The sequence below is a fragment of the Hemiscyllium ocellatum genome, chromosome 1 (assembly GCF_020745735.1).
Source record: "Hemiscyllium ocellatum isolate sHemOce1 chromosome 1, sHemOce1.pat.X.cur, whole genome shotgun sequence".
NCBI lineage: Eukaryota > Metazoa > Chordata > Chondrichthyes > Orectolobiformes > Hemiscylliidae > Hemiscyllium > Hemiscyllium ocellatum.
In genome coordinates, this window is record NC_083401.1 from 18739069 (window position 1) to 18759111 (window position 20043).

A 20043-nucleotide genomic window follows, 5' to 3' on the forward strand; every position below is an offset into this window, starting at 1 on the left:
CTGCATATATATATAACATCCCTCAAAAGTGAGGATCATTAGAAATAGGACTAGGAGTAGGCCATTTGACCCCTCAAGCCTGCCGCACCATTCAGTAGGATCATGGCTGATCCAACATTGTTCAGCTCCTGATTCTTGCTTTTACCACGTAACCCTTGATTCCCCAGCAGATCAAGAATTTATGTATCTCAGCCTTAAATATACACAAGCATTTACCCCTAGAATTGTCTGTGGCAAGGTGTTCCAAAGACTCAACCCCCCTGAGAGAAGTTCTTCCTCATTTCAGTCTTAAATTGGTGTCACTTTATTCTGAGACTATGCCCTTTAGTCCTAGACTTTCCCATGAGGGGAAACATCCCCACAGCACTTACCCTGTCAGCCCCCTTAAGAATCAATGTGATCTCCTCATTTTCCTCACTAGATTTCCAACCCCTTTCCTTCTAATCACTTCTGAGATGGAAGTCGCTGGCTGACCAGCATTTATTGCCTGCCACTACCTGCTCCTGAACTGAGTGGCTTGGTCAACCATTTTGGAGGACAGTTGAGAGTCAATCACATTGCAGTGGGTCTCGAGTCACATGTGGCCCAGACCAGGTGAGGATGGCAGGTTTCCTTCCATGAAAGACAGTCATCATTGCTCATAAGCAATCCCCCCATAGCGTGGATCATCCCAGTAAACTTTTCTGAACTGCCTCCAGTGAAATGATATCTATCCTTAAATAAGGGGACCAAACCTGCTCACAGTGCTCCTCGTGTGGTCTCACCAGCACCTTGTACAGTTGCAGTAAGACTTCCCAACTCTTATACTCCAGCTCACATTCCATTAGCCTTCCTGATGACCTGCTGTGTGCTAGCTTTCTGTGTTTCATGCACAAGTGCCCCCAGTCCCTCTGTGTTGCAGCTTTCTGCAGTTTTTCTCCATTTACATAATATTCTGTTCTTGTGTTCTCCTTTCCACAATGAATAACTTCCCTTTTTCCCACATTATACTCCATTTGCAAATTTTTTGCCCACTTACTTAATTTCTCAATATTTCTCTGTATTCACACCTCTCTGGCAAATTACCTTTCCGCCTATTTTTGTGACATTTGCAAATTCAGCTGCAATATATTCACTTCCTTCCTCCAAGCCATTAATATATATTGTAAACAGTAGTGATCTGAGCACTGATCTCTGCAAACCTGAAAAAGAACCCATTACCCCTAATCCCATTTCCTGCCCATTAGCCAATTATCTATCCATGCCAATATGTTACCTCCAACACCATTGGCTCTTATCTTATGATGTAAACTTTTGTGAGGGGCAAACGCCCCATTTAAAGTTCTACTAGTTCTCCTCTATGGACTCTGGTTAAGACTTCCTTGAAAAACTCTCATAAATTAGTCAAATACAATTTCCTTTTCATGGAGTCCTGCTGACTCTGCTTGATCAGATTATGATTTTCTAAATGTTCAGTTGTTGCTTCTTTAATCATTGATTTTGAAAGTTTTTCAATAATGCCTGAGGCTCATCATTCTATAATTCACCACTTTTTGCCTCCCTTCCTTTTGAAAAAGGGGTGTCACACTGGCAGTTTTCCAATCCTTGGATACTGCTCCCGAATCTAGGAATTTTTGGAAAATTACAACTAATGCATCCATGATTGCTGCAGCTACCATCCTTGAATGCAAACCATCAGGACCAGGGAACTTATCTGCCTTTGACCCTATCAGTTTGTCTAATATTATGTCTTTAGTGATGGCAATGATATTGGAATGCATGGTGGCACAGTAGTTAGCACTGCTGCCTCACAGTGCCAGAGACCTGGGTTCAATTCCCACCGCAGGCAACTGTCTGTGTGGAGTTTGCACATTCTCCCCGTGTCTGTGTGGGTTTCCTCTGGATGCTCTGCTTTCCTCCCACAGTACAAAAATGTGCAGGTTAGGTGAATTGGCCATGCTAAATTGCCCATAGTGTTAGGTGAAGGGGTAAGTGTAGGGGAATGGGTCTGGGTGGGTTGGTCTTCGGAGGGTCGGAGGGACTTGCTGGGCCGAAGGACCTGTTACCACATTTTAAGTAATCCAATCTAATCATATTTAATTACTTCCCTATATTCTTGAGCATTAATGGTGTTTTAGAAGTATATTTCATCTATCAGAATATAAGACTGATACAAAATATTTGTTTAACTCCTCTGCAATTTGCTTTTTTTTTATTCATTTATGGAATATGGAGTCATTGGCTGGGCCAGCATTTATTACCTGACTCCAGTTCCCTTAAGAAGGTGGTGGAGTAAGCTGCCTTCTTGAACTGCTGCAGTCCAACTATCTCCCCAGATTAATCTTTTAAGGGTATACCCATTTGAATGTATATCCATTAGATGCACAACAGTAAGTGCTTGCTTGGTGACAGCAATATTGATATTCATGTGTAGAAGCACTCACCAGGATATGCTTTTGGGTTTACTTGAAGTACCAAATTTGTTCATTTCAAACGCAGGAATGATAAGAGTGGGATTCAGAAGCGGTTTGTCCAATTTGTAACTTCCTTCAGTTTAATTAGGATTCAGTACTTACATAACACAATCCAAAATGATTTATTTGCATCCCATAACCTACAGTGCTTTGGGTTGCTATTAAACATACAATCTTAATCGAGCTTAAGAATGTAATACCTCAATTTAATTAATTTTTAGAAACACAAGTGTGCAAATTGCCAAACATCACAGGCCTAAATGACTCAAGAATTTTCCTATTTTCGTAATTATTTGTCACAAGGTAATTATGAATGAGGAAAGGCATTGTAATGGCATAGTTAAATTAAACCTTCAACCACTGGATTCCTGAGTCACTATTTTCATTTAATTGTTAATGGGATGAAGCATCTCTACCTAGGCCAGCATTTATTACCCATCCCTAATTGCCCAAAGGGCAGCTAAGAGACAACCACATTGCTGTGGGGTTGGAGCCACTGTAGGCCTGAACAGGTAAGGATGACAGTTTTCCTTCCTGAAATGACATTACTGAACCCTATAGGTTTTCACAACAATCAACAGTAGTTACATAGTCATATCTAAATTTTTATATTGAATTCAAATTTCACCATTTTGACCCAGTGGCACTCAAGGGACAGCAATATATTTTCAAGTCAGGATGGGGAGTAGTTTGGAAGGGAACTTGCAGGTGATGGTGTCCCCTTGTATCTGCTGCCCTGGTCCTTCTACATGAAAGTTGATGCAAGTTTGGAAGGTCTGAGGATCTTTGGTGAATTTCTGCAGTGCATCTTGTACACTGCTGCTACTGAGTGGTGGACGGAGCGAATACTTGTGAATGTAGTGCCAACCAAGGGGGCATTGTGGTCTTTGCCCGGAGTGTACCCTGAATCCAGGAGTCATTAATTGAACTGTGATGAACTTTTACTTTTTCTTCTTGTTATTTACAGTTCCTGTCATTAATTTAGGTGCCATGATATGGCAGCTCATAAAACTTTTCACTGTATTTGTAAAAATACATGTGACAATAAATTGCTATTCTATTCTACTTTATCCTGGATGGTGTTGAGCTTCTTGAGTGCAGTCGGAGCTGCATCCATCCAGGTAAGTGGGGAGTATTCCATCACAATCCTAACTTGTGCTTTCTACATGTTGGACAGGCTTTAGGGAGTCAGGTGGTTAGTTACTTGCTGCAGTATTCCTACCCTCTGACCTGTTCTTGTAACCACTGTGCTTATGTGGAGTCCAGTTGAGTTATGGTCAATGGTAACCTGCAGGATTTTGATAGTGTGGGATTCAGTGATGGTAACACCATTAAGCCACTCACCGTCCTGATTCAGAAATATTGTCTACAGGTTTAGTACGAGAAGATTGCAAATGCTGTGTCCTTGTTTAAGAAGGGCAGTAGAGATGACCCAGGTAATTATAGACAAGTGAGCCTTACATCTGTTGTGGGAAAAGTTTTGGAAAGGATTATAAGAGATAGGATTTATAATCATCTAGCAAGCAACAATTTGATTTCAGATAGTTGACATGATCTCAACAAGGGCAGGTCATGTCTCACAAACCTCATTGAGTTTTTTTGAGAAGGTGACCAAGCATGTGGATGAGGGTAGGACAGTTGATGTGGTATACATGGACTTCAGAAAAGCTTTTGATAAGGTCCCATGTGGTAGGCTGTTGGAGAAAATGCAGAGGTATGGGACTGAAGGTAATTTTGCAGTTTGGATTAGAAACTGGCTTTCTGTAAGAAGGCCAGCAGTGGTGGTTGATGGAAAATTTCAGTGTGAAGTCTGATTACTAGTGGTGTGCCACAAGGATTCTGTTTTGGGACCACTGCTGTTTGTCATTTTTATAAATGACTTAGACGCAAGCATAGGTGGATGGATTAGTGAATTTGCAGATGACACTAAAATCGGTGGAGTAGTGGACAGTTTAGAAGAATGTTACAGGTTGCAGGAGGACTTGGATAAACTGCAGAATTGGGCTGAGAGGTGGCAAATGGAGTTCAATGCAGCTAAACGTGAGGTGATGCACTTTGGGAAGAATAGCAGGAAGGCAGAATACTGGGTCAATGGAAAGATTTTTGGCAGTATGGATGTGCAGAGAGATCTTGGAGTCCGTGTACATAGATCCCTGAAAGTTGCCACCCAGGTTGATAGTGCTGTTAAGAAGGCGTATGATGTGTTTGGTTTTATTGGAAGAGGAGCGTTCCGGAGCCGTAATGTCATGCTGCAACTATACGAAACGCTAATGCAGCCGCCCTTGGCTTATTGTGTACAGTTCTGGTCGCCATATTTCAGGAAGGATGTGGAAGCATTGGAAAAGGTGCAGAGGAGATTTACCAGGATTAGATTAGACTTACAGTGTGGAAACAGGCCCTTCGGCCCAACAAGTCCACACCGACCCGCCGAAGCGCAACCCACCCATACCCCTACATTTACCCCTTACCTAACACTACGGGCAATTTAGCCTGGCCAATTCACCTGACCTGCACATCTTTGTGACTGTGGGAGGAAACCGGAGCACCCGGAGGAAACCCACGCAGACACGGGGAGAACGTGCAAACTCCACACAGTCAGTCGCCTGAGTCGGGAATTGAACCCGGGTCTACAGGCGCTGTAAGGCAGCAGTGCTAACCACTGTGCCACCGTGCCGCCCCCTATTCTGCCTGGTCTGGAGGAAAGGCTGAGAGATTTGGGTCTGTTCTCATTGGAAAGAAGAAGACTAACAGGGGATTTGATAGAGACGTACTAGATGATCAGAGGATTAGATAGGGTAAACAGTGAAAGTCTTTTTCCTAGAATGATGACATCAGCTTGTACAGAGGGGCTTTACTACAAATTGCGGGGTGACAGATTTAAGACAGATGCCAGAGGCAGTTTCTTTGCTAAGAGTGGTAAGGGCATGGAATGCCCTGCCTGCCAATTTAGTTAATTCAGGCACATTAGGGAGATTTAAATCATCCTTGGATAAACACATGGATTATGATGGGATTGTGTAGGGAGATGAGCTTAGATGAGTTCACAAGTCGGCACAACATTGAGGGCCAAAGGACCTGTTCTGCACATATGTTCTATGTTCTATGTAACCATTCCTTCGCTGTTGCTTGGTTAACATACTGGAACTAGGAGAAAGTGAGGATTGCAGATCAGAGTTGAGAGTATGGTGCTGGAAAAGCACAGGTAAGACAGCATCTGAGGAGCAGGAGAACTGATGTTTCAGGCAAAAGCCATTCATCAGGAATGAGGTTAACATACTGGAACTCCCTCTCTGAACGGAATTCTGGGTCTACAAATGGAGCAAAATGGCACCTCACCACCACTTCTTGAAAACAATTAGGGATCGGAATAACTGCTTGTCTAGGGAGTGACAGCCACATCCAATGAATGCGTTTTAAAAAAAGGTGTTATGAGAAAAACAAAGAAAATGTTTTCTCCTACAAAACCTAGGGCCGTACATGTTAGATAGTCACTAACATATCCAGTAGGGAATTCAGAAGAAACGTATTTCTTTATAAAGCTTATGGTGACAATGTAGAACTCACAGCCACACAGACTAACTGAGGCAGACAGTATAGAAGCAATTAATGGGAAACAAGATCAGCAGATAAAAGGGAAAAGAATAAAAGGATATGAAGGTAAGATGGATAAGAATAGCAGAAGGTATCTGTGGTGTATGCTGAAAATGTGTTGCTGGTTAAAGCACAGCAGGTTAGGCAGCATCCAAGGAACAGGAAATTCGACGTTTCGGGCCAGAGCCCTTCATCGGGCTCTGGCCCGAAACGTCGAATTTTCTGTTCCTTGGATGCTGCCTAACCTGCTGTGCTTTAACCAGCAACACATTTTCAGCTCTGATCTCCAGCATCTGCAGACCTCACTTTTTACTCTGTGGTGTATGGACAATCATTAACAAGGGCAGATGGGTCGAACAGTCTCGGATAAGTACACGAATAGGAAAGGTTTGGAGGGATATGGACCAGGAGTAGGCAGGTGGGACTAGTTTAGTTTGGGATTAAGGTTGGACCGAAGGATCTGTTTCCATGCTGTATGACTCTATAACTCTTTGTGCTTAAATTTCAATGCAGTTTTCCATGTTTGTGTTTCCGTTGGCATCTGAGCTCATTTCAGAAAATGATGTACTAGCTCAGGAAAACCTACCACATGATCCAACTTCCAGATAAAGCTCTTGGAACACAGAGCTTGGCAGTCAGGGAGGGGCTGGGAGCGTGGAGAGCAAACAATGTCTATCAATTAAAAACCAAAAGAACTGAGGATGCCTGAAATTAGAACTGAAGGACAGGGTTCGAAACGTGTGTGACTGAACCTGAACCGAAAACTCTGATTTCTCTCTCCCCATGGAGGCTGCCACATCACCTGAGTTTCTCCAGCAGTTTTTGTTTTAATATCTGTCAATTCCTGACCTTAGCTTTCATTATTGAAAGAAAACCCTGTTTGTGGTTTAATGTCACTTGTGATATTTATCATCACAATGAAGAAGCAGTATCTCTTTGACTGAAGCTTGGGAACAGAACACAAAGCTCCTTCTGGTTAATAAACCCATAACGTTCAATCTCTAAAGAGGAAGCTCATATTTCTTCTTTCAGCACTAGTTCCAATAAAATAAAATGGAAGTGAATGGGCAGATGAGATTTAAAAGAGGTGTGGTGGGCTTTGCAACGATACATTTAAGTATTCCACACTTGGTGGAGTAAACAGGATATCGACGGCATCACGAATTACATCTACAGAGGCAGGAGCTGAAGTACATTGGTACCGCTGGACTGAAGGAGATTTATCCAGCTTCTAACCTGAGCTTCATTTGACCTAAGAGTACTTCACAAAATCCCTACCGTGAGAAAGCAGGCCATTCTGCATCCTGCTGAACAGCAATCCACCTCCCCTACCTCTACCCTATACCCCTGAAATCCTGTATTTCCTACAGCCAATCCACCTAACCTACACATCCCTGGATATTATGGGGTAATTTATCATGGCCAATCCACCTGGCCTGCACATCTTTGGACAATGGGAGGAAATCGGAGCACCCAGAGGGAACCCACGCAGACATGGGGAGAATGTGCAAACTCCACACAGACAGTCACCCAAGGCTGGAATTGAACCTGGGTTTTGTGCGCTGAGAGGCACCGGTACTAAACACTGAGCCTCTTTTCCAATACCTTGCACAGCCTCAGGACCCAGAGCACTTTGTAGCAGATGGAACTACTCTTGAAGAGTTACCAACATAATTGTAGGCCATTCGGCCCTTTGACTCTGTTTTTTCAGCTGGCCCCTTGAGCATTTAATGAAATTGTGGTTGATCTGATTTTAACCTCAAGTCTAAATTTCTGCACTTCAATGTCTCAGTAATCAAGAATCTATCTACCTTTGCTTTAAAATGCATCTGAAGTTTTGGAAGCTCAGAGTAAATTTTCATTGGGCATCAGTTCCAAACAGCACAGATGATCAAATAATCCCTTTTAAGTGATGCATATGGGGGAACAAATGTTGGGCAGGACCCTGGAGGAGAACGCCCTAGTTCTCAGCAAACTAGTATGGTGAGATTTTTAAGTTCCTCCTGAGAAGCTGATAGGTCCCAATTGAGTTACTCATCTGAAACAGGTAGTTGAATTGCATTGGGAATATTTAACCTAATGTTGGTATCTAGGGTGAGGACTGAACACATCATCTTCTGATTCAAAGACCAATATGCCTGGTACAATACATTCAGATTCTCAGTGCACATCACCCCCTTGCAAATGGCTATGTAACATGAGGAGGAACATTCAGAAGGTGAAGGAAAAACTTATACTATTAATGTAGGGCCTTGGATAGTGCTGTAGAACAGAGAGAGACCTCGGAGTTTAGGTACATAATTCTTTGAAGTTTGCATCACATGTAGACAGGGTGGTTAAAAAGGCGTTTAGCATATTTGCCTTCAACGCTCAGACCTATGAGTATAGGAGATGGGACATTATGTTGAAGTTGTATAGGACATTGGTGAGGTCTATGCTGAAGTACTGTGTCCAGCTCTGGTCTCCCTGTTATAGGAAGGATGTTATGAAGCTGGAGAGGATTCAGAAGAGATTTACCAGGATGTTGCCAATAATGGAGGGTTTGGGTTGTAAGCAGATGCTGGATAGGCTGTGACATTTTCCAATGGAGTTTAGGAGTGTAGGTGACCTTATAGAGGATTACAAAGTCATGAGGGGTATAGTTAGGGTGAATGGCAGATATCTTTTTCTGAGGATGGGGGATTTCAAGATGAGGGGCACAAATTTAAGGTGAGAGGAGGAAGAGTTAAAAAAGACACAAGATACTTTTTTTTTACACACAGAGTGGTTCGTGGTGGAAATAACTTCTCGAAGACCTAGCTAATGTGAGTACAGTTACAATATTGAAAAGACATTTGGATAAGAAACATTTGGAGGGATATGGGCCAAGCATTGGCGGATGGGACTAGTTTAGTTTGAGATTATGGACTGGTTGAACCCCAGGGTCTGTTTCGGTTCTGTGTGACTTTATGAATGGTCAGCATCTGGAATGAATGGCCTGAGAGTTTGGTTGAGGCCCACTCAATCAGACTTTCAAATGAAAATTGATTAACTTACTGAAGAGTAAATTAGCGTGGAGGCAGAGAAAAGGGTGGGGTGGGGGTGGGGGAATTGGAAAAGTTTCTGTCACTGAGAGCCGGCACAAAGATATTGGGCCAAATGGTCTCTGTCTGAGCTCTGAGCTCTAAGATTCAATGATTGAAATCCATTTTAGAATTGAGCATCCTTCCATCCCTCCTCCCACCACCCATGCCTTCACAGTCATAGAGGATTCGGTGACCTTCCAAATTGCAAATCTGCCTTCTTAAAATTTCTTGGAGAAATACAGAGACAGATGGCACAGAACAACAACAATGAAAACCCTGTAGGTATGCTTTTCCATCATCTCGATAAACCAGCTGATAATCCACACTGCAGCTCCTGACTGAACTAAGCTATAACTGGAGTTACGGAGTGTCACTGTGAGTGCCAGTCAGCACTTTTGTGAATATTCACGCTTGATTGATTGCATCACCGTTCTCTCATCAACACACAAAGCTGATAAGCATGTCCTTGAATCTGCAACAACTTTTGTGCTCTGTAAACTAAATGTTACTTTTCTACCTGAATTGACTATAAAAGGTCCTGGCGCAATTAGTGGGTCTATTACATTAGAAATATGAACATTGTTATGGCTATTAGGCTTAACAAACCTCTTTATTCAGTCTTAATATCACCTTTGCCAGCTTTATTTCATTGACTCAAAGAACTTCAAGACACTCCACCAAAAAAAATTACCATTATTCTCCCTTTGAGAAAAGTAATTTGTCCTAATTTCTGCTTAAAATCTAATACTTAAACTTAGTTAAGTCAAGAAAGTCTAGTGAAATTGGCCACTTTTAAAACATAAATTCATTTGCTTCTTCAGGAAAGGCATAAGAAATCCATTTTTAAATTAACCTTGCTGTGAGAAAGATGTGCAGGTCAGGTGGATTGGCTGTGCTTAACTACCCTGTAGTGTCCAGGGATGTGCAGGTTAAGTGGGTTAGCCATGGTAAAAAGTATCATGGGGTTATAGGGATGGAGTGGGACTGGGTGGGATGGTCTTTGGAGGATCGGTGCAGACTCAATCGACCAAATGGCCTCTTTCTGCACTATAGGGATTCTACACCACCAGAGGGAAGTTGAGAACTAAACGGCATAGGTTTAAGAGGGGAAAGATTTAAAAGGGACCTAAGGGCAACTTTTTCACACAGAGGTTGGTATGTGTATGGAATGAGCTACCACAAGACATGGTGGAGGCTGGTACAATTGCAGCATTTAAAAGGCATCTGGATGGGCATATAAATAGGAAGGGTTTAGAGGGATATGGGAGAAAGTGAGCACTGCAGATGCTGGAGATCAGAGTCGAAGAGTGTGGTGCTGGAAAAGTACAGCCGGCCAGGCAGCATCCAAGGAGCAGGAGAATCAACATTTCGAGCATGAGCTCTTCTTAAGGGATATGGGCCAACTGCTGGCAAATGAGGCGGAATAAATTTCGGATATCTAGTCGGCATGGACAAGTTGGACTAACGGGTCTGTCTCCGTGCCATATGACTCTGTGACCAACCAAAGGGATGGATGAATAAAGAAAAGGAGCCATTGTATCCCTCTTTACACAGAAACTTAACAATTTGGGATATCCCATCGGGAACTAGAAACGTGGTGAACCTCACCCAGGGTCTGGTTGAACAGAGGCAACATTTTGTGCACAGCAAGCTATGACAAATAGCAGTGGGATAGTGATCATATTTTTGCTCTCATTGATGTTGGGTTGAGGGATAAAAAATGGTCAGGGAAAATTTGCCTCATCTTCTTCCAATACTGATGTGAAATCTTTTACAGACACCTGAGACAGGAGAAAGGCTCATCCATGAGTCGGCGCTCCAACACTGACTCACTACTGCACTGGGAGTGACAACACAATCCTGCGTGTGCTCAATTCTCTCGGATGGAACCTGAACCCATGACTGAAAAACAGTCTTAAACAGATGGGGCAACCGGCCTGACCTGATACACACTGACATGTTGGAACAAGTTCTTTTTGGCATTGAGGAGGAGAAAGTGAGGACTGCAGATGCTGGAGATCAGAGTCGAGAGTGTGGTGCTGGAAAAGCGCAGCAGGTCAGGCAGCATCCGAGGAGCAGGAGAATCGATGTTTCAGGCATAAGCCCTTCATCAGGACTTACAGCATTTTTACAGCATTGCTCACCTCAGTGAATACACATGGACCAACAGACAAAGCAACAGTGTGGGCTCTTATCACCTTCACTTACCTTCACGACTTCTCCTCCATCGACCTTCATCAGTTTTTTCAGATTCTCATTGAGTGTATCAGTGTTGGAACGCCATTTCAACAAGCCCAAGAGATCCACTGAATCATGAAGAAAATTGGGAACAAAAAATAAAAGCACATTTATTTATTTTATTATTAATAAAAGCCAATTCCATGTCTGTGCAGGCTGGAAATTCAATCCATATGCTCTGAAGACGAGGCCTAATGCAACAAAATACCACGGGATTATAATCATCTTGGAGGTATACCACCCAACCAATAGAAAGCAACATTACAGGGGTTGGTGAGGCAAGGTTACATCCCAATCAGGATTAAAGTCTGTTTGGGGCAATTGTTTTATTATGCAAAAGAGTACCTGTATTAATATTTCAACATGTATAAAAGCTATTTTAATTTTGGACAACAACAGGAAAATAAACCAGATCAAAATAATTTGGCAATAATATAGTGACTGTAGAATATCTCATTCAATAGTGGCATTCAATTGTAACAATGTAGCAACTAAAGTAGAATTGGCTGAATCATAGTTAAGGCATACATTTAGGATTAAGGATGAAAACAAGATAAAATTGTGAAAGGGTTTCATAATAAGTGAAAAAGGACAGAGAAGCTGTTATCAATGATGGAATGGAGAAAGAGCAGTTCATGGACGATATAAAGAATGACTTTAATGAGATATAAGATCTACCCTAATTTGTTCCAAAGTATTACCTGGATAGCAGCAATGGAATGTTCTTGTACTCTAGGATTGGAGTTATGGAATATTGTAAAACTTGCAAGGCTGGTACTTTTTACACTGGAGCGTAGGAGGTTGAGAGGTGACCTGATAGAAGTCTATAAACAATGAGAGGTATATATAGTGTTGATGGTAGTTGTCTTTTCCCCAGGATGGGTGATTTCAAGACTAAGGGGCACATTTTAAAGGTGAGAGGAGAGAGATTTAAAAAAGACATGAGGGGGTAAATCTTTTACATAGAGGGTGGTTTGCGTGTGGAATGAACTTTCTGAGGAAGTGGTGGATGTGGGTACAATTACAATGTTTAAAATACATTTGGATAAATACATAATAGGCAAGGTTTGGAGGGATATGGGCTAGGACCAGGCAGGTGGGACTAGTTTAGTTTGGGATTATGTTCAGCATTAACTGGTTGGACCGAAGGGTCTGTTTCTGTGCTGTATGACTCTATGGATGCTCCCCCTCCAAACTCCTCAGTGCCAAGCTCCCCTTTCTGTATCCCAATTAATATTCAGAACTAGATTTCTCATTGACAATTATTTCACAGAATCACAGAACTGCTACAGTACAGAATGTACATTTGGCCCGTCATGCCTATAGTAGTTCTATTACGTGCGGTCAATCACCTATCTGTTCCCCTGCACACCATTTCAAGCAAAATAATTGCACGCTTAAATGCCTCAATTGCAGCTGCCTCTATCTCATTTCCAAACAGTTCAGCCCATATCCTAAGTACTGCCGTACGAAAAATTCTTTTCTTCCATCACCCTTGCTTCTTTTACACATCACTTTAAATCTGTGCCTTGTCGTTACTTTCTCTTTTACAAGTGGGAGCAGTTTCAACCGATCTACTCTCTCCAGAGTGCTCGTGGTTTTGAAGACCTCTGTCAGATGTTCTCTCAGCCTTGTTCGCTTCAAGTAGAACAGTCCCAGCTTCTTAAGTACTACCCTCATGACTGAAGTTTCCCATTCCTGGGCACATTCTTATAAATGACTTTGACACATTTAAAGGAAAGTATATAAATGCCCTGGTATCCTTGCAGTGAGCAGTCCTGCTGGTCTGAAAAGTACAGTACAGCTGCACATTCTTCTTTTTGTTACAGTCATTGAATCATAAAGGCTTCCAAAAGACTAGTGAGACCATTTGGCCCACCACATCTGAGGCAGCTGAAAATAATCCATCCATCCTCATCCCACTTTCTAATTCTTGCAGGTCACGGCAATTAAAGTGCGCACCCAGGTAGTTTATCAATGCAAGAGGGATTTTGCCTCACTCCTCCTTTCAGAAAGTGTGTTTCAGATTCCTACTAGCCACTGGGTGGAGAATTCTCTCACCAAAGCTCATCTGTTCATTTTGCAAACTGCTTTAAATATATGTCTCCTGGTTTTGTGATACCAATCTTTCTTTTCCCTTAGCTTGCAGGCATAGAAACTCACTTCAAAACTAATAATTTTGATGTCTGCATGTGCATTAATGTCATGCAAATGATGTGCAACACCCCTATCCCACCAAACAAAAGCATTTACCAGACAGAAGACAATGACCGCTTTAATTTAAATCACTCTTTTTTTTATGTCCTGCAGTAAAATTTGTTTTTTTATAGGAATATAAATTACATCAACACAAATGGAATGAGTTACAGAGAAAAAGCATTGTCATAAATAATATAACAAAATGGATTGAAGAGACACGTAGAATTACATGAGGAGATCAAGGGAATTGAGACTGATGTTGGTATTTCGATGCATGCAACCACGTAAGTTCAGTCCATAGAATTATTACAGGACAGAATGAGGCCATTTGACCCATCAGGCCTTTGTTGGTTCAGTGTAGAAGAATTTGAGCTCACCCCACACTGACAGTCTATCCCTCGAGCCCTTAGAATGTCTTTTCTCTCTTCAGGTTCTGATCTAATTCCCGTTGAAAGGTACACTGGATAGTGAGCAACGCATTGCAGATCATGACCACTCGCTGCCTACAAAGCGTTTTCCTTCATTCCTTTTAATTCGATTGCTTTAAGACATGTTCATGCTGCAGAAACAACGTGCCATGGACACTGGAGATAAAGACAGAAAATGCTGGCAACCGTCAGGAGTTGTGCAGAGAAATAAAGCTGATGGATGGAATTGGTGAGGACAGAGGTCATCAGAAGACAATGGCAACGGAGACCTCAAAACCTTCTCACCACTGCCCCACTGAGGCCCCTTCACACAATCACAGAATTGTTACGATGTAGCAGGAGGCTTTTCAGACCACCTTGCCCACACTGGTTCTATTCCCTAGTGCCAATCTTCTGGCCTCTTCCCCATATCCCTGCACATTGTTTCTATCCAAAATTCCATCCAATGCCTCTCGTGAATGCCTCAATTGAATGTGCCTCCATCACATTTCCAGGCAATACATTCCATACCCTAACTACTTACTGAATGAGAAAGGTTTTTAACACTTGAAATCTATGACCTCTCATTCTCTTTACTCTTACGAGTAGGGAAAGCTTCTCCCTAACTACTCTGTCCACTCTCACCATGATTTTGAAAGCCTTGATTAGATCTCCCCTGAGCCTTTTTCTCCCCAAGGAGAAATCTAGTTTCTCTTCAATCTAGATTCTCATTCATGGCACCATTCTTATAGATTGAGTCTGCACTCTCTCTGAAACATTTGCATGCTTTCTGTAATGTGACACCCACAATTACACATAATGGTTTTCCCTTAAATGGGAAATTAACGTTATATGAAAACATTGCTGATCCTTTGCTCTCGCTGGGTCAAAATCCTGGAATTCACTCCTCTGTGGCATTCTGGGTCAATGGGATTCAGATTAGTTCAGTTGGCTGGATTGTTGGTTTGCAGACTAAGGTGATGCCAACAGTGTGCGTTCAATTCCCATCACTAGCTTGAGGTTACCATGAAGGACTCTCCTTCTCAACCTTTTCCCTCACCTGTGGTCTGGTGGCCCTCAGGTTAAATCACCATCAGTCGCTTCTCTCTAATACGAGAGCAGCCCCGATGGTCTGGTAAGACTATGGTGACAACTGGGTCAACCCATAGCAGTTTTACAGCAGCAGTTCAAGAAGGCAGCTCACCTTCTCAAGAGCAACTTGGGACTGACAATTAACCCAGCAACACCCATATCCCACAAATGAAGAAATAAGAAACCCAACCAATGATGGGTGGAGCATTCACTAATTGGGAAACTGACGAGCATTTGCTTTCAGGATCCTGAGGGATGTCTGTGCACGAAGGCACACTGGCCTGTTTGAAGAAGGCAACATCAAGAGGGAAGGGGTGATGGTTCCATTGACTTCTACCGACACTGCGTTACTGATTGGATAGGCCAATTCATTTCAGTCCTGGGTACAGCTGAGATAATTGAAGCCCAGTCAGGATAAGGTCCTTACATGGTCTTTAACCGGTCAGTAATTGGCCATTTAAGGACCTCAACAGATAATGGGGTGGTAAGGTCAAACATGGCGGATGTGTGAAGGCAATGGGTTCTTGGTCTGTCACGATTCGCCCGAATGAAGTCACCTTCCTAGCCCTGGACCTTGAGAATTCCAACTCTGGCTTGCTCCACGATGTTGTCTTCCCTGCTGAGTATTTCCAGAATTTTCAGTTTTTATTCCTTTAGATTGATCCTCGTGGGGGACAGATTCTTTCTGTCTAAACTGACGAGAACAATCATTGTTTCCATTAAGCCTCCTCCCAAACATCCCTCTTTGATGGAGAACAACCTTATTTTTCCCCAAACTTCCCCAACTTTGATAGTGGCATTGACGCAACTGAAGCCTTTTGGACTGAACCTTTTCTCTCACTCCTTTACATTCTTCCTAAGGTGTGGGGTGTCATACAATGATCACTAGACTGCACCGGAGGACAAAGCAGGGGGTTAGAAATTATTTGGATGAGAAACATTACCGTTCTGTGTGAGTTTCGTTGAACAGATGAGTGTGGAAATCTGGAAGTTGTCCCTCGAACACATGGGCAGTCCACTGCTGCTGCTTCTGAACGAAGAACCCAGATTGTGCTTGGAATCAGCCATCTGTTTGCTGGACATGTTGTTCAGGTAGATGTTGGGGTCTTCGAGTTTCCTGCTATCGCCCTGCAGTTGGAGAGGAGGCAGGAGTGAGGGGTTGGGGAGAGGGTGGCAGGTGAGGTTAAAAAAAAAAGACGTCAAGTTGGCAACCGAAGAAATGATCCGAGACACCCCACCAAGCACTGGACATTCGTACCCCACTCAGTCAAGTTAATGCACAGCTCCGCAAACCCAGCTTACAGGAGGGTGGTTCTGGGAGGTTGGATTTCTGTTTTGGGATTATGGGATCTCGTTTGCAAGGGAATCTGCTTGCAGAGGACATTAGGCGGGTGACTGCACTCAATGCTCTGAGTGTGTATCAGAAGCAATAGAAATGTGAAACATCACCCTAGCCTTCGAGCCTCACAAATTCCCCCATGCCCCATCCATGACAACCTCACTCCCATGGCCCTTCATACCCTCTCTGTCAATCTGTACCCAAATCTGTACTTATGCCAACTTAGGCCTCACTCATGCCAACCCACCACTCTCTCTTCTTGCCACTCATTCCATATTGTGTGTAAACTTCAGATCATCATTTAAAATACTCTTACTCATAAAAACTCATTTCCTACTTCAATGTTCCTTCAAACAAATAGTACCACTTTTAACAACAAATATTTCAAATCCATAGTCTCTCATAAAAGCAAAAAATTAGAACTCTTATTACATAACCACTTAGCACTGCCAAACAAGCTCTGATAATGGAGGTTTTGGAGCTTAGTCATACAGTACTCAACAGAGAGTAGGGTGGCATGGTAGCTCAGTGCTTTAGCACTACTGCCTCACAGTGCCAGGGATCTGGGTTTGATTCCAGCCATGGGTGACTGTCTGTGTGGAGGTTGTATGTTCTGCATGGGTTTCCATTCTCTGGTTTTCTCCCACAGTCCAAAGGTTTGAGCTAGGTGGATTGACCATGCTAAACGGCCCCATAGAGTCCAGGATTGGGCAGGCTAGGTGGATTAGCCATGGGAAATGTGGGGTTACAGGGATATAGTTGGGGGAACTGTGAACCCTCTTTGGAGGGTCATTGTGGGCTTGATGGGCCAAATGGCCTCCATTTGCACTGTGGTGATTCTGAGTACTGAACCATTAATAGTTGGCCTCAGGCTTATGTCAACAGACAGTGAAATAGCAATCAAGGTGTTTTAAACATTCAAGACAATTGGGTTTTTTTTTCAGATTTAAAGGGCAAGAATATTAAAGCTTACTTTTGTAATCTAACGAGCTTTAAAGTTCCAAAGAGTTTATGCACTTCTCACGCACATTCACACTTACATGAATGTGCATGAGATTCTCATGCAATCCCAAGATAATCTGACATTCCCCACAGCTGCTGCAGGATCATAATTAAGAGGTGCCTCACCTTTCCTCTGGCTAGCCATAAAAATCATACTTCATCCAATTTGCCCAGTTTATGATTCAGTAAGCTCTCCCACCAAAACCATACATCAATGGAGGTAATTATCGATTTACACAGGCAGCAATCAGTGTAGGACATACATGCATGAGACAGGACCCAGCTCCACCATTCCCAATGGCACATCCTCCTTTTTTTTGGTGGTGTGAGAGTTCCTATTTTAAGGAACATTTGCTATTTTTGCCACAATGGAGGGGCTTTCTCTCTCATAGCAACAATCGAGGTTTAAATCCTGCTCACGTACCACTCATGGATTTACAGTAGCGCCTAATCCAGCGGGTTTTTCATGCAGATATCGGAGCTGACTCTCAACAATCACACAATCGATTGAGGTACCTGCCTTCATCCACTTCAGCCCCCTTGCGCATTCCTGATTTTCACAGCTCTATTGCTGGCAGCTGTGATAGTGACCACCCAGACTTTACACTCTGTAATTCCAAGTCTAAAACTCTCCATCTTTATAAACCTCACCTATCCTTTAAAACCAAGCATCAGGATTCAGGATTGCATGGTTACATTTTGACTAGGAATGATTAGATAAGATTCACTACTGTATGGAAACAGGCCATTTGGCCCAACAAATCTGCACCGACCCTCTGAAGAGTAACCCACCCAGACCCGTTCCCCTATCCTATATTTACCCCTGACTAATGCACCTCACACTATGTGCAATTTAACATGGCCAATTCACCTGACCAATACATCTTGGGACCGTGGGAGGAAACCTATGCAGACATAGGGAGAACATGCAAACTCTATACAGACAGTCACCCAAGGTGGGAATTGAACCCGGGTCCTGTGAGGCAGCAGCGCTAACCACTGAGCCACCATGCCACCCCAAATGATAAACTGGCAGTTTGACAGAGTCATGCATGACAGCAGGAGGACATCCAGCCCATTGTGTTTCTGTTGCCTCTGAAATTGGTTCTCAAATCGTCCTAGATCCCAGTTATGTCCTCCTTTGGGAGATGGAAGCAGATATTGGAAATCACGCAACCAGAGAGGGATTGAGTTTCAGAACCATGAAATCATGCTACAAAAATCTGATGTGGCCGCACTTGGAGTATCGTGTGCAGTTCTGGTCACCGCATTATAGGAAGGATGTGGAAGCTTTGGAAAGAATTCAGAGAAGATTTACTAGGATGTTGCCTGGTATGGAGGGAAGTCTTACGAGGAAAGATTGAGGGACTTCAGGCTGTTTTCTTTGGAGGGAGGAAGGTTGAGAGGTGACTGAATTGAGACATACAAGATAATCGGAGAGTTAGCTAGGTTGGACAATGAGAGCATTTTTCCTCAGATCATGATGGCTAGCACGAGGAGACATAGCTTTAAATTGAGGAGTGATAGATATAGGTTAGATGTCAGAGGTACTTTCTTTACTCAGAGAGTAGTGGCAGTGTGGAATGCACTGCCTGCAATTGTGGTAGACTAGCTAACTTTAAGAGCATTTAAATGGTCATTGGATAGGCATAAGGGCGAGAATGGAATAGTGTAGGTTAGATGGGCTTCAGGTTGATTTCACAGGGCAGTGCAACATCAAGGGCCAAAGGGCCTGTACTACACTGTAATGATCTATATTCACTGCCAATTGTTGTAAAAATCAATCTGGTTCACTGATATCCTTTAATCTGCCCTCTTTATCTGGTCTAGCCCATCTGTGACTGCAATGTTGACTCTTAATTGTTCTTTGAACGAGTGGAGATGGACAATAAAGGCTGGCCTTGCCCACGAATAAATTAAAAGTTACTTTTCTTGATATTATTAAATCAATAACTTTCTCTGCAAATGTCCACGAATCTGGCTGGTCTCTAACCTTCCCAGAAGTTTGAGATTTCTGGACTTTTCATTTCATCTTCAATGCCGAAAAATGTGTTGCTGGAAAAGTGCAACAGGTCAGGCAGCATCCAAGGAGCAGGAGAATCGACGTTTCGGGCATAAGCCCTTCTTCGGGAAGAAGGGCTTAAACCCGAAACGTCGATTCTCCTACTCCTTGGATGCTGTCTGACCTGCTGCGCTTTTCCAGCAACACATTTTCACCTCTCATCTCCAGCATCTGCAGTCCTCACTTTCTCCTATTTCATCTTCAATGCTCATCCTAAATTTTGTGTCCCCTTCAACATTTTTCCCATCTTTTTCGTTGACTGAAAGGTTGTTGCAGTATAAATGTAACTCAACAGAGCTACCATAATGCCGACTGCATGGAAGTACATGCAGTCACAAGCAGCATTGCTCTCCAGAGACTTCAGCAATTCAGCTTCTCTAATTGGGAGCTTAGAGCAATAGCAGAGAACCACTTCCCTCCACAGCTAGCTCCTCGCCTTCTAATTGATGATCCCACAGCCACCATCATTCTTCCCTGCAAGTTTTAATAGTTAACTTCATCACTTCTGAACCTCTTCTGGACTTAAGGGTGTGGAAAAAGATTGATTGCGTATCCTCGGGTCAGCTTTTGTGTAATTGGTCATGCCTGCGTGGAG

At 43.0% G+C, this 20043-nt stretch overlaps 1 protein-coding gene across 2 annotated transcripts in view; it reads right to left on the reverse strand.

The window, feature by feature from the left end:
* LOC132824791 (dedicator of cytokinesis protein 2-like) overlaps positions 1–20043 on the reverse strand; it is a 1235709-nt gene that overhangs the window by 941861 nt on the left and 273805 nt on the right. For both annotated transcript variants that reach the window (XM_060839646.1, XM_060839560.1), the window contains exons 18-19: positions 15990–16173; positions 11318–11415 (exon numbers count right to left, since the gene is read on the reverse strand). In XM_060839646.1, the coding sequence (XP_060695629.1) occupies positions 11318–11415; positions 15990–16173 (282 nt within the window). The remainder of the gene's footprint in view (positions 1–11317; positions 11416–15989; positions 16174–20043) is intronic.